The 18,536-nt window shown below is 40.3% G+C and overlaps 1 protein-coding gene across 4 annotated transcripts in view; it reads right to left on the bottom strand.

The window, feature by feature from the left end:
• Positions 1–8,210: 8,210 nt before the first annotated feature.
• LOC135256124 (doublecortin domain-containing protein 2-like) overlaps positions 8,211–18,536 on the bottom strand; it is a 45,338-nt gene continuing 35,012 nt past the window's right edge. For 3 of the 4 annotated variants that reach the window (XM_064337979.1, XM_064337983.1, XM_064337986.1), the window contains 2 exons: positions 14,953–15,053; positions 8,211–9,623 (listed from right to left, as the gene is read on the bottom strand). In XM_064337979.1, coding sequence (XP_064194049.1) covers positions 9,072–9,623; positions 14,953–15,053 — 653 coding nt within the window. In that variant the 3' untranslated portion in view covers positions 8,211–9,071. The remainder of the gene's footprint in view (positions 9,624–14,952; positions 15,054–18,536) is intronic. The other variant, XM_064337980.1, reaches the window with a different exon arrangement.

Raw genomic sequence — 18,536 nt, 5'->3', positions numbered from 1 at the left:
AGTATGACCCTCTTGTTATAGCGCCACCATCTGGCCAACATAGGTGATTTTTAGTGTCTGAGTAGTGGGGGGCCATAGGAACCCACCTGCCAAATTTGGTTGCTCTAGGACTTATGGTTGCTGAGCCTCAGACATTTTAGCGGAGAAAACTGCCACGCCCCAACTAAAAAGTCTAAATGGCGGGCAAACAATATGGCGGACAAAGGTGAGGCCAATGGCAAAGTTGTAGATCACGTTGAGATGCATAGGTCGATGAAGTTTTGTGTTGATCTAACTTATGGTGTGGGAGTTATGGCCTTGTACGCGTTACCCTTTGTTATAGCGCCACCATCTGGCCTATATAGGTGACTTTTAGTGCCTGAGTAGTGGGGGGCCATAGGAACCCACCTGCCAAATTTGGTTGCTCCAGGACTTATGGTTGCTGAGCCTCAGACACTTTTAGCGGAGAAAAATAAGAATAATAATAATAATAATAATAATCCTAACAGATACAATAGGGTTCCACCAGCTTCGCTGCTTGGACCCCTAATAAAAGTAAAGGGTGTGAATGGTACCGAATGCTAGGGGAGATCACCTGTTAATGTTGCTCAGTGCACTCAGTGCATTTTCATTCTGACCAAAGGGTAGACATTAGTCGTCGCGGAAGCATAGATTCATTTTCAAATTGAATTATATTGGTTTTTTGCGCATGTGAGGGCAACTCTAAAGCAGCTGGCGGCAGGTCAAAGTTCAATATACAAATATATTGCGAACATAGTCTATGTAAATTTGATATTTTCAGTGAGGTAATGTACAAGTCAGTGGTTAAACATTCAATACAATGATTTTACATTTACTCCTTATTTTTCCTGCCTGCATCACAAAGGCTCCAGGCCCACAAACAATACACTGTCACAATACCCCATTGGATATTTTTCTATACTAGCCGATCAAAACATCACATACACATGCAAAATGGAAATATTTATTTTTAACCAAAGAAATTTTTGCATCCGCTGCGACTACTTCATTGGCAGCTTGCTGGTAACGTGCTTACCTATGAGAGCCTTCGTGGCATGGGAGAATCCCATCTATGGCCCAGGATAATTTTTAATTTCTTATGTATGTTTATTTGCTAATTTATAATTGTTTTTCACTTTAAAACCACAGCTTGTGCAACTGTATAATCCTTGTAGGAACTCATTTATATTCCTGAAATCCATTCTCTATCATTTCACATGCAAATTACACATGAGTATTGTCTGTCTCCCAGTGGGACCAAACGAAGACGATATCTAAACGTCTGAAGGGATGGAAATCTTTCAACGTACAGACTGTATTATAACATACCATCTAGACGTTTGGTTGACCAGCTATATTTACTTTCTATCCGGCTAGGATATAGCCAGGCCATATGAAAGTAAAACCTGAGCTGAATTAGGGTTGAATTGAGCTAACCTAGTCCTTTTTGTCAAACCATGTCAACCTCGATTTCCACATCTTTACATGTCTACATTCCTACTCCTACTCCAGTTTAACTACTTATTTTTACTAGGCTATTGTAGCTAACGTTACCTGCAAATGCCATGTTTCTAAATTAATGTTAGCTAGCAATGTTCTCTACATACCAACATACAATTAGTATGTTTGTTGTGTCTACAACACCCCATTAAAAACACTTCCATTTAAAAACATTACAATTTCATAACTACCAGTAGTAAATGTGAAAAAATACATTTGTACAAGAGTTTTTAAACTCCACTTGAGACAGTCATTAATCATCAGAATATAGACAGTTATAAACAGTTATATATATTGTCTTATATATTGTTCAATAAGCAAACTCATCTCAGTCATCTCAGTCATTGTTAGCATGCTTTCTTTGTACAACAGTCTGTGATTATGTCAAACGTAACCTATATGCCCATTCTGTACAAAACATATTGTTTAACCTATTCAATTAAATAATTAGTGGTCATTTCTACTACTTGTATTTTCTGATATGCAAAGATTGGTGGGAAATATGCGTGTGTATACTGTTTTCCAATGTCAAGTGTCTCTTTGTCAACGGTTAGCGATCAAATTGTAAGGTCTACTAGCTAGCTGAGGAAGCCGGGAAAGAGGAGTCCTAGCTGCAACTAAACATATCAAAGTGCCATATAAATATCTCAGAAGAGAAAACAGAACACTGACCAGGAGAGAAGGGCTGACAAGTTTCCAGCTCAGGAGCTGAAATTTAAAGAGATTGCTGATAAATTTGCAAACAAAGTCTCATTGCATGCCTGTCAAATGAGTGTGTACATTAAGTGTTTTTCAAGAGGATTTGTGTTGGGTTTCTCATGGTGCTAGCCTGTTATAGTTTGAATTTGTCCACCGTGCCATTTGTCTCAGTAATAGTTTTTTTTTAATTTACATTTATTTATATAGCAAAGCATCTGTGCAGAACGGTAAACCTTGATCATACTGTAAGTTCAGATAGATAACTGTAATCCACAAGCGTTTCTTAAAGGGTTAGTTTGCATTTCTTGACCCAGGTCCACTGTGCTACTCGTCACAAATTATCCTACAAATCCTATGTTAACATGACCTCTGAGTCTGATATTAACTTCTTGACCACAAGCACATAACTGTGATTGTGCATAAAATTCAACGGAAAAGACTAAGTCAATGATCTTTCTCAGCAATTCAGACCTGTAAACTGTACAGCATACACTGTGCCTTGGAAAAAAATCACCCCCCCCAGCAGTCTACATCCGGGACTGGGTACAATGTATGTGTGTTTGCATGTATGTGTATGCATAACTCTCATAGTCCACATTTATAGACAAGTTACTCACAGATACAAAGCACTGTTCATTAGTCATTCACACCACCTGAAAAAAGGTCGCAGCTGATGCGGGATTTGAATGTTGCAAAATTGTGAATTCAGGTAAAACCATAAATGTACAAATACAGGAGAAAACCTCTTGAGTACATTGAGTGTTTGACAGAGATTTCAGTTCCTATTTCATTAACATCTTGGTGTCAAATAATATGACCCTCATAAATGTATGAGTTAAGTTAAATGTTGAGTATAGCTGTATCCTGCCTGGACTGAAACTCACTCCTCAGTGGCCTTCTATTCTCTCCAGCTGATCTTGCATCATGCACATTGCCTGGCCTACAACCTCTGGAAACATACTTACCTCAACATTCTTGATTTATGTGATTTGTGAATTGTTGAAGCTGGTCAACAGTATCCTTTGCACAAAATTAGAACATGACACAACACTGTACATACATACAGTCAGGGCTTGACATGAACTTTTTGGCTCACCAGCCACTGTAGCAAATGGTTTCCCAAAGTCATTAGCCACTCAGCATTTTCAATGACCCCCCCCCCCCCCCCCCCCCCCGCAAAAACAAAAACAAAAAAACAATAAATATATTGGAGAATGTAACTGCATGCATTTGTTTGGACATACCATTTTATTTGAACAGAAACTATTCAACCTGAGTAAACTGTGTGTGTCTGTATGTGTGTGTGTGTGTGTGAGAGAGAGAGAGAGAGAGAGAGAGAGAGCAGACAAATCAGTACAAAGAGTACATGTATCCACAATTTTAAATAATGGCGATGACATGTGCGTGTGGCAGTCGAATACAGTCCAGGCTATGTTGGACTCGGGTTGTTCTCGAACCCTTGTGCACCAATGTCTGGTTCCACCAGAGGCAATCGATAGACTCACGGAGGTGGGAATTATGTGTGTGCACGGGGATATACATTACCATCCGACCGCACAGATTGAGTTTTCAATTTGGGAAGAAAAGCATAGTGTGGTGGTTGGGGTTAGTCTCCGCACCCCCTCCCGCTCATTCTGGGACACGATTGGCCGGGGTTCAAAGAAATGGCGAGAGTAAAAATAGCAGGAGGGGCCTAACAAGGGGGATGTGTTTATTGCCCTTTTGCTGCAGCTGAGGAGGAGCTGGTCACAAATGACGGAGATTCGAGGGTTCTGCTGGGCAAAACCTGGATCTTAATAAGGCAGAAATGTCTGACATGGAGGCGGGGGCAGCTACTAGTTGACCTCCATTGCTCACCCGTGTAACTGACTTCTCTCTCGAACAATCTCAGGATGAAACGCTGAGTCGAGTAGCTGACCAAGTGATTAAAATTGATGGTAGGTTTCTCGACCAGCAGAGAGCAGTGACATACCCCTATTTCTGTATAATTAAAGACAAATTATATTGGGTATGTCGGGACCTGTATACTCTGGAGGAAAATACACAGCTTTTACTACCAAAAAGCCACCGGAAAATGGTTTTTCAGGCGGCTCGTAACAATCCGATGGCAGGTCACTTGGGGCAGGATAAAACACTATCGTATAATGGGCCGATTTTATTGGCATATGGGGTGACATCCATCGGTGGTGTGCGGAGTGCCAAGAGTGCCAGAAAGTAAATCCAGCGGCCATTCCAAAAGCTCCGTTGCAACCGCTTCCTTTAATAGAGGTCCCCTTCGTAAGAATTAGCATTAACTTCGTCGGACCATTAGAACGAAGTGCCAGAGGTTATCGTTTTGTAATAGTTCTAGTGGGCTATGCAACACAACACCCAGAGGCAGTAGCCTTTCGCAATATATCGGCTAAGACTATTGCAGAGGCGCTATTTTTTGGGAATCCCAAAAGATATTCTCACAGACCAGGGCACATCATTCATGTCACGAACACTAAAAGAACTGTACAAATTGTTGGATGTGAAGTCTATTAGAACCAGTGTTTACCACCCTCAAACTGATGGGTTGGTGGAGCGATTTAATAGAACTTTGAAGACAATGATTTGTATGTTCGCCAACACTGATCAAAATTGTAAATTAATTGACCCCCTGTTATTTGCTGTGAGAGAGTTTCCCCAAGCCTCTATGGGGTTTTCCCCATTTGAGCTATTGTACGGGCAAAGGCCCCATGGCATTTTGGCAGCAATATAACATGGGAGATCAATTGCGAATATTTAAACTGGGAGACAAAGTCCTAGTCTTACTCCCATCATCAGCATCGAAATTACTTGCTCAGTGGCAAAGACCTTTTGAGGTCACACGGCAAATTGGGGATGTAGAGGTTATTTGTTCTGACAGGGGTGGAGTACGTCAGATCTACCATCTCAATTTATTAAAACTGTGGAGAGAGGTAGACCCTGCTTTGCTTGCGACAACGGAAGTCAGGTCAAATGGGACCGGAAATTTCTAATTTGAGAAAAACCTGTCCGGTTCCAATTGACAGCCATCTGACTCTGAAGCAGCAAACAGAGGTAGTTTTCTGACGTGTTTTCACCCCTACTAGGAAGAACTGATCTTATAGAACACCGCATACATACCCCCTCGGGCACCGTGGTTGGAAGTCACCCGTATGGACTGTCTGAACATAAAAAGAAATTCGTTCAGGAAGAATTGGGCAAAACGCTAGAGATGGGAGTGACTGAGGAATCGAACAGTGATTGGTGTAGCCCCATCGTGCTTGTTCCCAAGCCAGATGGGTTGGTTAATTTCTGTGTGGATTACCGAAAGGTAAACGTAGATGCCTCGGGTGGACGAGCTCCTGGACCGATTGGGCACTGCTAATTTTTTTTGACACTGGATTTAACCAAGGGCTACTGGCAGATTCCCTTATCTCCAGGAGCAAAAGAGAATTTGGCTTTCTCCACTCCGTTTAGATTACACTAATTTGTCACCCGCCCGTTCGGTTTGGATGGGGCACCCGCTACCTTCCAGCGCTGATGGACCGGCTTTTAAGACCACATGCTGCATATGCTGCGGCTTATTTAGATGACATCATCATTCATAGTAACGATTGGCGGAGGCCTATGCAGCATTTGCCAGTTGTCCTAAAGATGTTGCGGGGGGCGGGACTCACGGCAAACCCCGGGAAGTGTGCAGTGTGGAGGTACGGTATCTGGGGTTCCTCTTGGGGCGGGGACAAGTCCTTTGGTTGATAAAACTGCTGCTATAGCTGCTTGTCCCCAACCCATGTCTAAAAAACAAGTGAGGTCGTTCTTGGGATTAGAAAATTAGTACCAGCGATTTATTACGGACTTTCCGAGCCTCGCAGGTCCCTTAACCGACCTCACTCGAAAAGGAGCTTTTGATCCGGTCCAGCGGACGGAGCAGTGCCAGGCAGTTTTTGAAAATAAAAGCATGCTTGTGTGGTGGTCCTCTGTTGATTACCCTGACTTTGATAAATCTTTCCTCCTGCAGACCGATGCCTCGGATAGAGGACTGGGGGCGGTGTTGTCCCAGGAGTTGGATGGGGAGGAGCAACCGGTGCTCTACATCAACCGCAAGCCCAGGGAGAGTCGGTACAGTACCATTGAAAAAGAATGTCTTGCGACAAAGTGGGCTGTACTGACTCTCCGGTACTACCTCCCGGGTCGATCCTTTACCCTCTATTCAGATCATGCCCCCCTCCAATGGCTGCATAAAATGAAAGACACCAACTCTCGGATTACCCGGTGGTATCTGGCTCTCCAGCTATTTCGCTTCCGGGTAATCCATAGGCCGGGGTCCGCTAACGCTTGTGCTGATTTCCTCTCCTGAGAGGGAGTGGTGTCAGCCAAGCCGAATGCACCCTGGCTGCATTCTGGCTGTGGAGGAGTGTGGCAAGGCTCAGATTGTGGGAGAGGTTCAGGGCAGTCTGAGGACCACGCCTACTGGTTAAGTAGGCACACGCACCTGGAGTGCATCCGTAATTAATCCAGGTATTTAAAGTGTGCTTTCTTCCCAGTAGGTGGAGGTGACTGAGAAAGTGAAGAGAGAGAGTGAGAGAGCAACAACCAGCACGGGTAAAGGCTGGAAAGTGTGCATAGTTTCATTATTTTGTCTTTATTGTTTTAGTTTGTTGTGTTTCTTTGTAATTTTTACCCCAATCCTGTGAGGGTGAAGGGCGAAGCAGTTTTGTTTGTTCTCCCTCTCTAACAAGTGTGAAATAAAGACCAGAAACTCCTGGATTCTCGAATCTCCGTGTCCAACTCTTCTGTTCAGAAAGGGGTGGGTCGCGGTGTGTGACAGTGTGCAATTTTGTGATGCAAATAAAAATGATTTTACCTGCCTAATAGCCGAATTGAGGAGAACTGCTATATCGAATGGTATTGAGCATTGTGTGAAAATAATGTGCTTATATTCATTTCATAACACCAACGTTGACAGCTCTGCAGATGCATGTTTATTTATTCTTTAATTTTTACTTTAGCTTTAAATTGCAATTGTAAAATACCATTGGCGGTGAGAAAATACAGTAACTACACCTGTGTAGGCTTATGCATTTTATGCCACAGGGTTAAACCAAACAGCCTACTTTCTTCTGTTCTTTTTTTGCCATTGCTAAATAAACAAGTGACTCTGAAATCATGGACGTCCATCTGTCAAAGTTATGCTCCTTCGCTGGGCTACTGTTGTTTTCTGTGATTCATGCGGCACTAATGGTCAATTCTGTGTTTTCCGAGCATAACTGAATCACAACGGAGCAACAATCTGAATCTGGGCTCCCCACTATTGTGTTTAAAGTTCAATACACAGTTTGTAAGCAGTGCTATATTTGACAGTGGTTTGATTTTGGCCAAGTTCTCCTTCTTATCAATTACACTTACAGCTGGACCGAGGAGGCAAGACACGAGGCAGCACACTGGATGGGCCAATGGGATGAGCACACAATGTACACCCAGTGCTCGTGGGAGTTGTAGTATCATGTAGAATCACCTCTAATTGACTGAATTATTTCAGATGCCTTTTGTAAACTACAATTTTTTTTTTATAGAAAATGTTACCAAAATGTCATCTGCCAAAGTGGCTAGTAAGAGTTACACGCCACTGCCGAATTCTACTCGCATTTGGCGGGTATTAATGTCAACCCCTGCATACAGTACTAAAACGTGAACATAGGAATTTTTTGATTTTCGACATGAACTCAGTCATCTTTTGACTTCTATTGCAATCATCACTGCAAAAAAAAAAAAGAAATCTGTTCTTTTGTTGACTGCATCTGTGTTATAACACTTAATGAATGTGGAGGTGGGCATACAACAGTTTTTTTCATTAACCCATTATATCCAAGGAATGGCTGGCTTTTTCATAATTGGGTGGTTAAGAGTAAACAGTGGTAAACTTCTCTCACCAGTATTCACTGGAATATACTTCAGTGCATGGTCCTGAAAATACAGTGGAAAATATACATGTCAACATTGACTGTTCTCCAAAACAAGCGGTGTACATTGAAAATGTATTTTAATTGCGATACAATGTCAAACACATTGTACAAACAAACAGAATGCAGCCTAACTGTGCTCACTGGAAAGTACTGGGACTGAGTAAATGTCTACCATTTTCTGTAAGAGACAATATATCGCTTTTTGGCTGTGCACTACTTTAATAATTGCCATTATCAGAAATAATGCCTTCAAATAATCGTGAAATACAAATAAATCAAGACATGTACAATGTTTAAAAAAGATATTGCTAATCTTAGAGCCTGACGACATTAGTGTTGGCAGATCTCCCTATATTTCCATAGAAATGCTTTGATAAGAGTGCCTTAGTAATTACAATTAACAAACCCTAACAGAGTTTGCTAAACTATATGAGAGTATATGACAAGAGAATGGTCTTGCAGCTTTAAGCATTAAAGTAGACAAACAATTAAAACTGAAAATTATAAAAATACATTTCTTCTCATTTCTAAATTTAATATTAAATAATAATTATCCTTTTCCACTTAAAGCAAAGGACACATTCCTTCTTAATTGCGTAATTATTTGCACACTACATATAAAGTTCACGTTATATTGTCTGGATACAATAGATTTTATGCTGTGTGTGTGTGTATAATGTGTTTATATCACATTTTGTTTGGAAATAAGCATAGTAAAAATAAGCCACCTATGGCCATAGGAATTTCTTCAGTTCTGTTTGGAGATAATAGTGTGACATGATTTTCAATGTCTTCCGCATTTTTTATATTTTCCCATATTAGGATTAAACGGGTACATCTATGGTAGCGTTCTACTGTTTCTCTACCTATATAATATCCTCTGTCTTATTTGTCAACCAATTCAGTGCATATTCCTATTGATTATTCTTTCTCTCCTCCTTGATCTTCCTTTTCTGACCCTTTGTGTCCTCCACTTTCTTCCTCTTCTTTATTCTCCGGTTCTTCCTGAATTTGGTCTGATGGCTTCTCCTCCTCCTCGGCATTTTCCTTCTTGGTCTCAGAACTCCCAGCCTTCTCCTGCTCTGGTTTGTCCTCTACGACACTACCCTGTCCTTCTTCACCCTGATCCTTGGAGACGGCCTCTGCTGGTGGGCTTTCTTCTGTACCGTCGCCACTTACTTCTCCTTCGCCAGACTGGCCCGTGTTATCCGGCTCCCTGTCCTCCGGCTTTGCTTCTTCCTTTCCCTCCTCCAATTTCCCTTCAGTCTCTTTTTCCTCTGGGGCAGATGCAGAGTTGTCACTTTTTTCTTCATTTTTCTCATTAGAAGGGGAAGGGCTATCACTTTTCTCCTCACTCTTCTCCTCCTTTCCACCACCACCATCTCCATCCTCGATGGGTTTCTCGACCCCCTCATCCTTCTCTGTGCAGTCGTCAGGGTCTTTAGACGTCCCTTTAGCTTCTTCCGAAATCTGCTTTTGTAACGATAAAGTCAAGGTTCAGTTATCAATTAAAATGATAATGTTTGATATCATAATTGTGCATTGATACAGTATACATACATGCAGTGCACACATTGTCCGCAGTCTCTGGCCTGAACAGATTCCTGAATGGATACAACTCTTGGATCAATTCTCAATAGTTAGTTTGACCCACACACGTTCTTGTCAAATGGGTTGACATTTTGCATGTCCACATGAATAGCCTTCTTTTCCAAGCAAAATATGCTACTGGCTGCACCCGCACGACTCAAACAGCAAGACCGATAACCACTTTTTAGACTTCTTCTTGTTGATGAATAGCTAGAATACCTTTTTGGTGTGTACCGACGTAGCTAACTAGCTATCGATCTGTGGACTTAACTGGCTCTGGATTGTACAAGGTTAATTTATGGCTCGGGTACAAACTACTAGAGTGCACCACAGCCTAAAAAATGTTAAACGGGCAACTAGCAGCAAGACATAACATTAGCAATCATTTAAGACTTAGTCGCAGTACTACTGAACAACACTCAATCAAAAATATTAAATGACTATTGATAGCATCTTACACAATTATTCTGCAAAAAATGTTTTATCAAACCAACAGGTCATAATTAAAAAATAAATAAAAAAAAGATCTAAAATATCCTTCATTGTCTGGGCCAAACAAAAACAAGCACTAAAACTGAAAAAGCTATTAAAGAAACGGGAAGTGCACTATTCCCTTAATAGAAATCAAATTTATAATTCATGCTATTCCACTATGAAACTGGAGCTATGTTCTATGATCTGTAATAAAGCTAATGTTAATAAAGCCAAAATACATGTAATTCATCCCAAATGTGATTAGGTTTAGGGATCATCACGGTCCTGCAGAGTCTTCCTGTCCAATATCAGGAGGATTCGACCATACCTGACTACACACTCCACCCAGCTACTTGTCCAGGCAATGGTGACCTTCCGTTCTGACTACTGCAAGCCTGCCAGCTTGCACTACTCCCTCCTTGCAAGCCTGCCAGCGTCTGCCATACAGCCACTACAGATGATTCAGAATGCTGCTGCCCGACTTGTGTTCAACCTTCCTAAGTTCTCTCACGCCATTCCCCTGCTGAGGTTGCTCCACTAGCTACCGGTACCTGCCAGGATCAAATTCAAAGTCCTGACCATCGTCTACACTGCAGCCAAAAGGGCAGCCCCCACCTACTTACAGGACATGATTCAATCCTACACATCAGCTCGACCACTCCGCTCTGCTACAGCAGGATGACTTGCACCCCCCGCCATCCGGGTGAATGGTTCTCGCTCGTCCCTAACACGGAGCTTCTCTTCCTCTACAAACCACTCAGTCATTTCCCGTCTTCCACCATGGTCTGAAGACTCATCTCTTCAGACTAACTTGGACTGTTTATCCCCTCTCTGTAGGGCACTCCCAATCTAGGATCATTCTTATATCCTTCTACTTTGTTCCTATAGCACTCTCATGTTCCACATGCACCTCCATATGCACTTTCATGTTACCTTCATCCAGCACTTTGTATTTGTATCATTATCTTGATGTTGTAGCATTGTAGTTGTCATGCCTCCTAGTTTGACTGAACATTACTCTCGGACCTAGCCTATGCTGTTTGAACTAGACTTAATGTGTCCATGGCTATGAATAACTGTAACATAATGAGTATTGTACCTTATTGGACCTGTGTTTTGTAGTTATTCCAACAAACTCCAGTATGCACTTATTGTACGTCGCTTTGGATGAAAGCGTCTGCCAAATTAATGTAATGTAATGTAATGTAATGGACCGTAAGGTAAGGTTAATTTATGTGGGTAGAGCTTGAGTCCGTTGAACTAAACAGGGGACTGATGTAGCATGCTGGAATTCACACTCTTACTGCTGGACTGGTTTAGGCGTACCAGTGTGTGTACTGAGAGGCAAAAGGCCTAGAAAGGGAAATGGGCCTGATGGGATAGTACGGGTGGGAACTGGAATGTCCTGAGTGCTTGTTCTGTCCTGTTGTTACCGTATCATCTAATTATCTCTCCTGTGCGTTTATAATCTCACTTTCCACTGTCTTACAGTTTTAATGTTTGGGAACCAAATGGTGTCAGGTGTCATTGCTTCAAGGCTATAATGGCAAGCTATCTCATGGCATGACAGCAGGTGCCTGGACATCGAGCAGAGAGAGGCACCCTGATGAGGTAACCGGCAGGGAGCACTGCCCAGGGAGTGGGCGCTTGTCAACATGGAGGTAAATAATTGGTGTTTATATTATATGGATGTGACCTCATGTATTGGGTTTTAACTGTTGTCCATAAAGGTAGGTGAATGAATGTATCAGGATGTTTTTCCAGAGTTCTCTTGGACTGCTTTTGAGATGCTCTCTCGGCTCCTGGAGTCTGTTCCTGGAGTCTTGGTCAATGCATTACTAACTACATGTATTGTGGAACACAAAGTTCACACCTAAGTGACTGTCAGTACTGATTTGTTTTGCTGTAAACATTTTAACAGTCACTGAGCTAATGAACTGTATTGACAATTTGGAATTTGTGCTGTTGCCTCAACATTCCCTCGCCTGCTTACTTGTTACATTGTGTTCATTCTTATCTATTCTAGAGGCAATCACTGAGTGGTATTGTCAGGGAGGAATGGAAAGAATATTGAGTAAGTCCAGCAACTTCCTGTTCCTCAATATATTTCCACACGGATTCAGCTTGCAACCTCCAGTATCACTGTATAGTCTCAGTAAAATTTGGAATGAAAACTACAAAATTGAAAGTTTGACCAATAAAAAGATAAAATAATAGAACACATTTGAATATTCAAACTGGTCTAAAATGGTTACTAGAAATACGACTATAGTGTTTATTGTCAATGAAGTTTTACAAAAACTAAGCAATGTCTCCCATTCGTGGTGAAACTATTCTCTTGCTATCGCTATCCAAGGACAGGCCAATTACATTTCAACAACAATTCCTAGAGTACCTGTTTCTAAGCAATGTGGGGTGCACCAACCCCGATACTAGTTGCAGAAATAAAACAGGGAAAAATATGTGTTTTAATGCAGAAGCCAACTTACAATATTATCTTTGCATAAAATATCTTTAAATGCGATGGTGAAGTCTACTGTACACTTCAGTGAAATAGGAAATCTCGTTTCAGTTGAACACTTATGGTAAAAGCACCAGTGTTTCTCATACAATTCATTTATTTGGGGGTCCTGCCTGAATAGATTTCCCCCCGCCCAAAAAGATTTTTCCAAATTTGTCGCTTGCTTATTTCTATAAGCAACACACTATACTTTTGTATTTGTTATTTTTTCTTTTAAAATGTCAGAGTGACATACAGCCAACTTATTTTGCTGTGTGAGTTAACCCTCCCTGCTCCGTCATAGCCAGTGTATGTAGAGCAGAGCAGGGAGGACAGTGCCTGGACGCGAACATAATTAAAAGGACAGTAGTGTGACCATATCTGTGCCAGGTAACAAAATATTTTAAGGTTTTCAAAACCGGTAAACATGTAGCTATTGTTATGCATCGTTTCTTCAAAAGAACGTGTCCTCTGCCCTAACCAAGACTGAAAAGTTATCAACATTACTTGGATTAATGTTAGCTACCATTTAGCAACCATCAGTGTTCACCCAGCTAATGTTAGCTTAGATAGCTAATGAAAATGTTAACTTTGCACTTGTGACAGGAAATAGAAATATTCTTCTTAAAAAAAAAGAAGGCTAGAGAAGAAGGAGGGAGAAACTGCACCACAAATAGGTTGCCATAACATCACAGTTATAGTAACAGTTATGGTTAATAGTTAGACCTACATATTTTAATTGAAACTGATGAAAATAATTGTGTTCAGGAATTAGGGCATTTTGGATATCAGGCACTAATGACTTTAAAGGCACCAATCCTTAACTTATGTTCAGGATTTGTATGTAATTATATTACCCTCCAAACCATTCAGAGAGCATGATGGTTTGTCTGCAACTGAGACCATTACTGCAAACATTGTTTTAGTTTGGGTTCCTTTTGAATTCTGTTCATTCTCTCTGTCACCACTACATATTTAATTTTCATCTGGAGGCATGGGTAAAGTCAAAATAAATGAATACAACTGCCCGACCACAAAATATTAATAATTAAATAAATAAACAGTACAAACAATCCCACCCGAGCACGTACACAGAGTCGACCGGAAAAAATAAATTCTCAACCTGTGGGAAACACTGAAACTTTGCTAAAAAAAAATCTGCCTCTTGAAAGTGAATCCAACTGCTTTTTACAAGAAATGGTGGAGGAGATATCATATTTCCTAAACTTGGCTGAAAAGGTTCACTGGAACACCTGGCCGGCTAATATACTGAGATCTGGTGCAAGGCATGTTGTTACTGGCAGCAAATGAAATTCAGGTGTGTGTTGGATGGGCATTGCTTGCTTGTCAAAATTCATACATAAAACATTCCCTGTGTATCATAAGCAACCTTGAAAGAGAGCAAGAGGATCCTTCTTACCCCCTGTGTAACATCTGAAAATAGCAACACAAAAAATAGCTACACACGAACACATACACACACACACAGTGCAGTCTGTATTTGTACAGTGACACATGTTTTCTCAACTCCAGCACACTGGATTTGAAATGAAACAATGAATACACACTTAAACACACACACACACACACACACACATGCACATAGACAAAATAAACATTGACACAACAAAATAAAAGATACAAATGTGCTCGGCCTGTTGTGTTACGGAGCTATTTTGTTCATATTGTAGGAAAGCACAAATATTGCCAGGATGTTTTCTATTAACATTTTCTTAACATGAATTTATGCTTTTCTAAGCAAAATAAAAACAGCACCAATCATTAAATTTTGTAAAATTAAATATGTTTCATATAATTTCACCATCTTCCAATGATGTATTTGTTCTAGCCAATGTGTATTTATATTTATATATATATATGGTAAGATGGCAACATGAGAGTGCCTACCAAATAAACAGCTATATAAATAACATCAATAGGCACAGTTGTCATTGTCTATTTTCTATAATCACATCTTAAATAAGAAAGTGAAAAAAACTATTGTGAACATTCTCCAAATAACTAATTCAAACGCTGTGCAAATCAAATTCAAGAATAAGTGAACGCATTGGAGCCAGTGAGCCCATGAGATACTGGGCTAATTTTCTGTCTTGATTCAGAGAAAATTAACAGAACTATCGCATGTATAGATACTTTGTTTACACCAGTTGCTAATCTCAAAATATGAGGGGAGGTTTCCTTATGTTGTGTGTTATGCAGGGATGTGAGTCGGCTAACCTCTTCAGCACAAGCGTCATCTTTCGAACCCTCGGGGGGTTGTGCCTCCTGGTTGCCGCTGCTCTCTCCAGGATCCTCCGCGGCCCCCTGTTCTCCATCGTCTGTGTCAGGGCAGAAACCGGAGGTGTTAAAGTCAGACAGCAGTGGTGCAACACTGACACTGTGTGGTGAACCCTGAAATGGGTGTCACAGCCTCTAACAATGACATATGGCTTCATGCCGAAATTATTCCCTTACTTAAACCAAAATAAACGAAAAATCAAAACAAAGGAAATAAATTAAATGGTTATTGATTTTAGATGTGAAATGTTCATCTGAAATGATCCACGTCATAAAGAAATGTGTGAAAACATGTGATGTCACAGAGCTCTTAGAAACGGTTGCTGATGTTAGGCTGAAGATAAGCCAGCCATGCTGTGGCTCTATAGGATCATGGTTGGCCACCTCTGGTATGAACTAAGAACTCTCGAAAATGTCTGTAGATTCTACAAAACATTTATGGATCAGATAACCACAAAATATGTAAAAAGAGGAAAACCAGTGGCTCAGATTTGTCATCTTCATTCTGTGAGACAGATACAAAGCATGCAGCACACTGGAAACAAGAAACACCCCTGATCATGAATTTGTACCAGTCGGGAAATAGATTTTGAATGCACCCAGTCAAACAAAACAATGTTATTAGCCACTGCACAACAACAAACTTATAAGCTAAACCTGATAAAGGGCAGTGCATATTCCTATGTGTTCTTCAATATGACTACTCCAATATATACAGTATATATCAATTTTAATACTGCATATCAAGGTGTGTTAAATTCCTCACAGACAATAAAGCCTCCTTATCTTATCTTACAGCACACTGAGGAATACCGCACCCTCATCCGGCTTGGCATTTTGGGCCAGATTCTCATCAGCCTCGTTCAAAAGGCAGCAGAGAACATTCCCCAGAGCCCAGGTTTAGTGACAAATCTACAATCGTAGATGCAGCCTCCATCTCTGTGAGATGGACCTGTGTGTGTGTGTGTGTGTGAGAGTGGGTGTGTACATTTGTGAGTTCACATATGCGCACGTGTGTGTGTGTGTGTGTGTGTGTATGATAGTGAGGTGAGCCTTTTCTGTTTACAATTTGTTGCATGATATGCACTGCCAGTGCAAATAAATGGATAAAACAATCACATGAAAAGAGCTGAATGTACATCATGAGCAAAAAGGCTCTTGCTGTTTAATGTTTTGGTTATTTTAAAGTGCAATATGCAAGTCTTCACCCTAGTGGCAAGGAATGAGCATTGCATTAACATTCAAATGAAAATCAACATTACAAAGAGTGCAAGTCAACTTGCACAGAAATCTGACAGCCTGTGTCTTCTGAAAGTTGAGGGAGGATAGAAGACCATGGACTTAGACAATAGCAACGGAAAATATCAGTTTCTTCAAAATTCAGAAATTACATGAAATGTCAGACACCCAGGTAATATGTTAGACTACTGTCTCTTTGCATATGTTGTGTTTTTATGTGACCAGAACCTATGATAAGACCAGAACCTTGCGAAAGACTACATATGGTTTAAAGTACATGGTTCAGTATTGAAACTGATAGTTTTGCTACTAGATTGCAAGCAGAATATTATGTACAGTGGAAAAAATCCTTTCTTTAAAAGGAGGAAATCATTATGATTTTCTAGCGTAGCATGACAGAAGACTGGCAAATAGCTAAAAATGCAATCAATATAATCCAAAAATGAAACTGATAAATTTCAGTAAAACAGAATGACAAGTGGTCAGCTCAATGAAAGCCATTAAAGTGGCATTCAGACCTTAAGATACAGCAATTACTGCATTCATGTAAGAACAGGAACATGAGGGGATTCTTCCTGCTGAAAACATATTATAATTGTACGCATTAATGTACGTTTCAGTTTATTATAATTGAAGCATTTGCTAATTATATGGTTATGTAAAGTCATCTTCAGACACTGTCTTGTTAGCTTTTCAAGCTGGGTTAATATCTGCAGTTACCAAGTAACCAAATTACATAGCTAGTTAACTTAAATGTCTTACTAGATGGGAACTGAAATAAACTACATACCAATCTACCTAGGCTGGCTTGTTGGCCTTCTTTCGTTATTTGGCCGCAGAGAGTGCAAACAATCAACCAGTTCCCATAGACCCACCAGGCACCCTGTAATGCCACTGCGGGCCACTGAATGTTAGGACCTGCAAGATTTGGTGGGCTTTGGACACAGCCCTAAATTCATCACTCGCAGTGTCATTTTCTTCATATACAATGAATTGCCCCGATTTGCAATTTCATACGGACATTTCCAGTACATAAACACAGTCTGAGGTGTTGAATTTCTCCCACCGAATCTCATTCTCAGTCAGCTACACATTTTCATGGTCATTTAGGAATATTTCATTTTTTAAAAATGATACACACTGTACCCTTAGCATTTTGGGGAGAAATTTCAGCTCACCACGTCGCACGGTAACTTCTGTAAAACCACACCTAAACCCTCTCATATCAGCTGCTTCCACCATTTCCATTTTTTCTCCTTATTTTGTCAGAAATCCAAATGTGGGTCAGTGCTCATGCACATGACCAGGTGCAATCCTGATTAGAGTCCTAATGCATCAAATGTTACAAATTAAATTGAAAGTAATTTCCAATAATACTCCCAATGTACCTGTGGACAACACTTCTACAGAATCTTAATAACTTATCAAGAAGAAAGACATTAGTGTGAATAGTATTCAGGGTTCTTCTTTCATACCCCCTCCATTATTATCTCAAAGCTGAAAGTCAGCTCACCTGAAATGGAGATACTGAAATAAGGACAAAATAGAAATTAGAAGTAAAAATGGTAATGCTGCAATTTAGCTGTATGACCAATAAAAAATAATTATTATATCATACTTTTATTTTGGAAGCACATGAGCAAAATGCAAATAAATGGCACTTCATTTGCTTTGGAAGAAAACACATACTTGTCTGCACTCTCCCAAATCTCTTCAAAATTGGAAGAAACAGGGGAGCAAAAACAAAGGAATGCATTTACAAATGTGCAAGCAACACTACTGTGTAGAATCCTTCCCAGAATTCACTGAGATGTATAGAAGGGCTCCATTCTGTCACATGGTGAGGTGAGAAGGTGCTGGTGTTAGAAATTATGCAGGAGCAAATCTATCAATAATCCTCCACAATGTACAGAAAAATAAATTTCAACATATAGGCTATGGATAAAACGTAGTCCATAAAAGATACCTTGAATAAAATTGGTGCCGGAATATATTTTCAAGGACACTCATATGACACTGTTTGTTCGCGTATGTGGCATATTTACACAGCCTCTGCAGGAAAACTGAGTGAACGGATGCTTACGACACCTCGCCATTTACATGGTAATGATTTCAAAGAAAATACTTTTTGAAAAAAAAAAAAAAATCATATTGATGGCCTGGTTAAATTGCTCACCATTGCAAAATGGTGCAATAAATTAAACAAAAGCAGTTAAAATGTCCATGTGATTTCAGAGGCCTGAAGTCACCATTTCTGATTTATAACAAGAATAGCTTTGTATGCT

This window comes from Anguilla rostrata, chromosome 1 (assembly GCF_018555375.3).
Source record: "Anguilla rostrata isolate EN2019 chromosome 1, ASM1855537v3, whole genome shotgun sequence".
Classification (NCBI taxonomy): domain Eukaryota; kingdom Metazoa; phylum Chordata; class Actinopteri; order Anguilliformes; family Anguillidae; genus Anguilla; species Anguilla rostrata.
The sequence above is the reverse complement of the archived record's forward strand: the minus strand, read 5'-3'. Positions and strand labels throughout refer to the sequence as shown.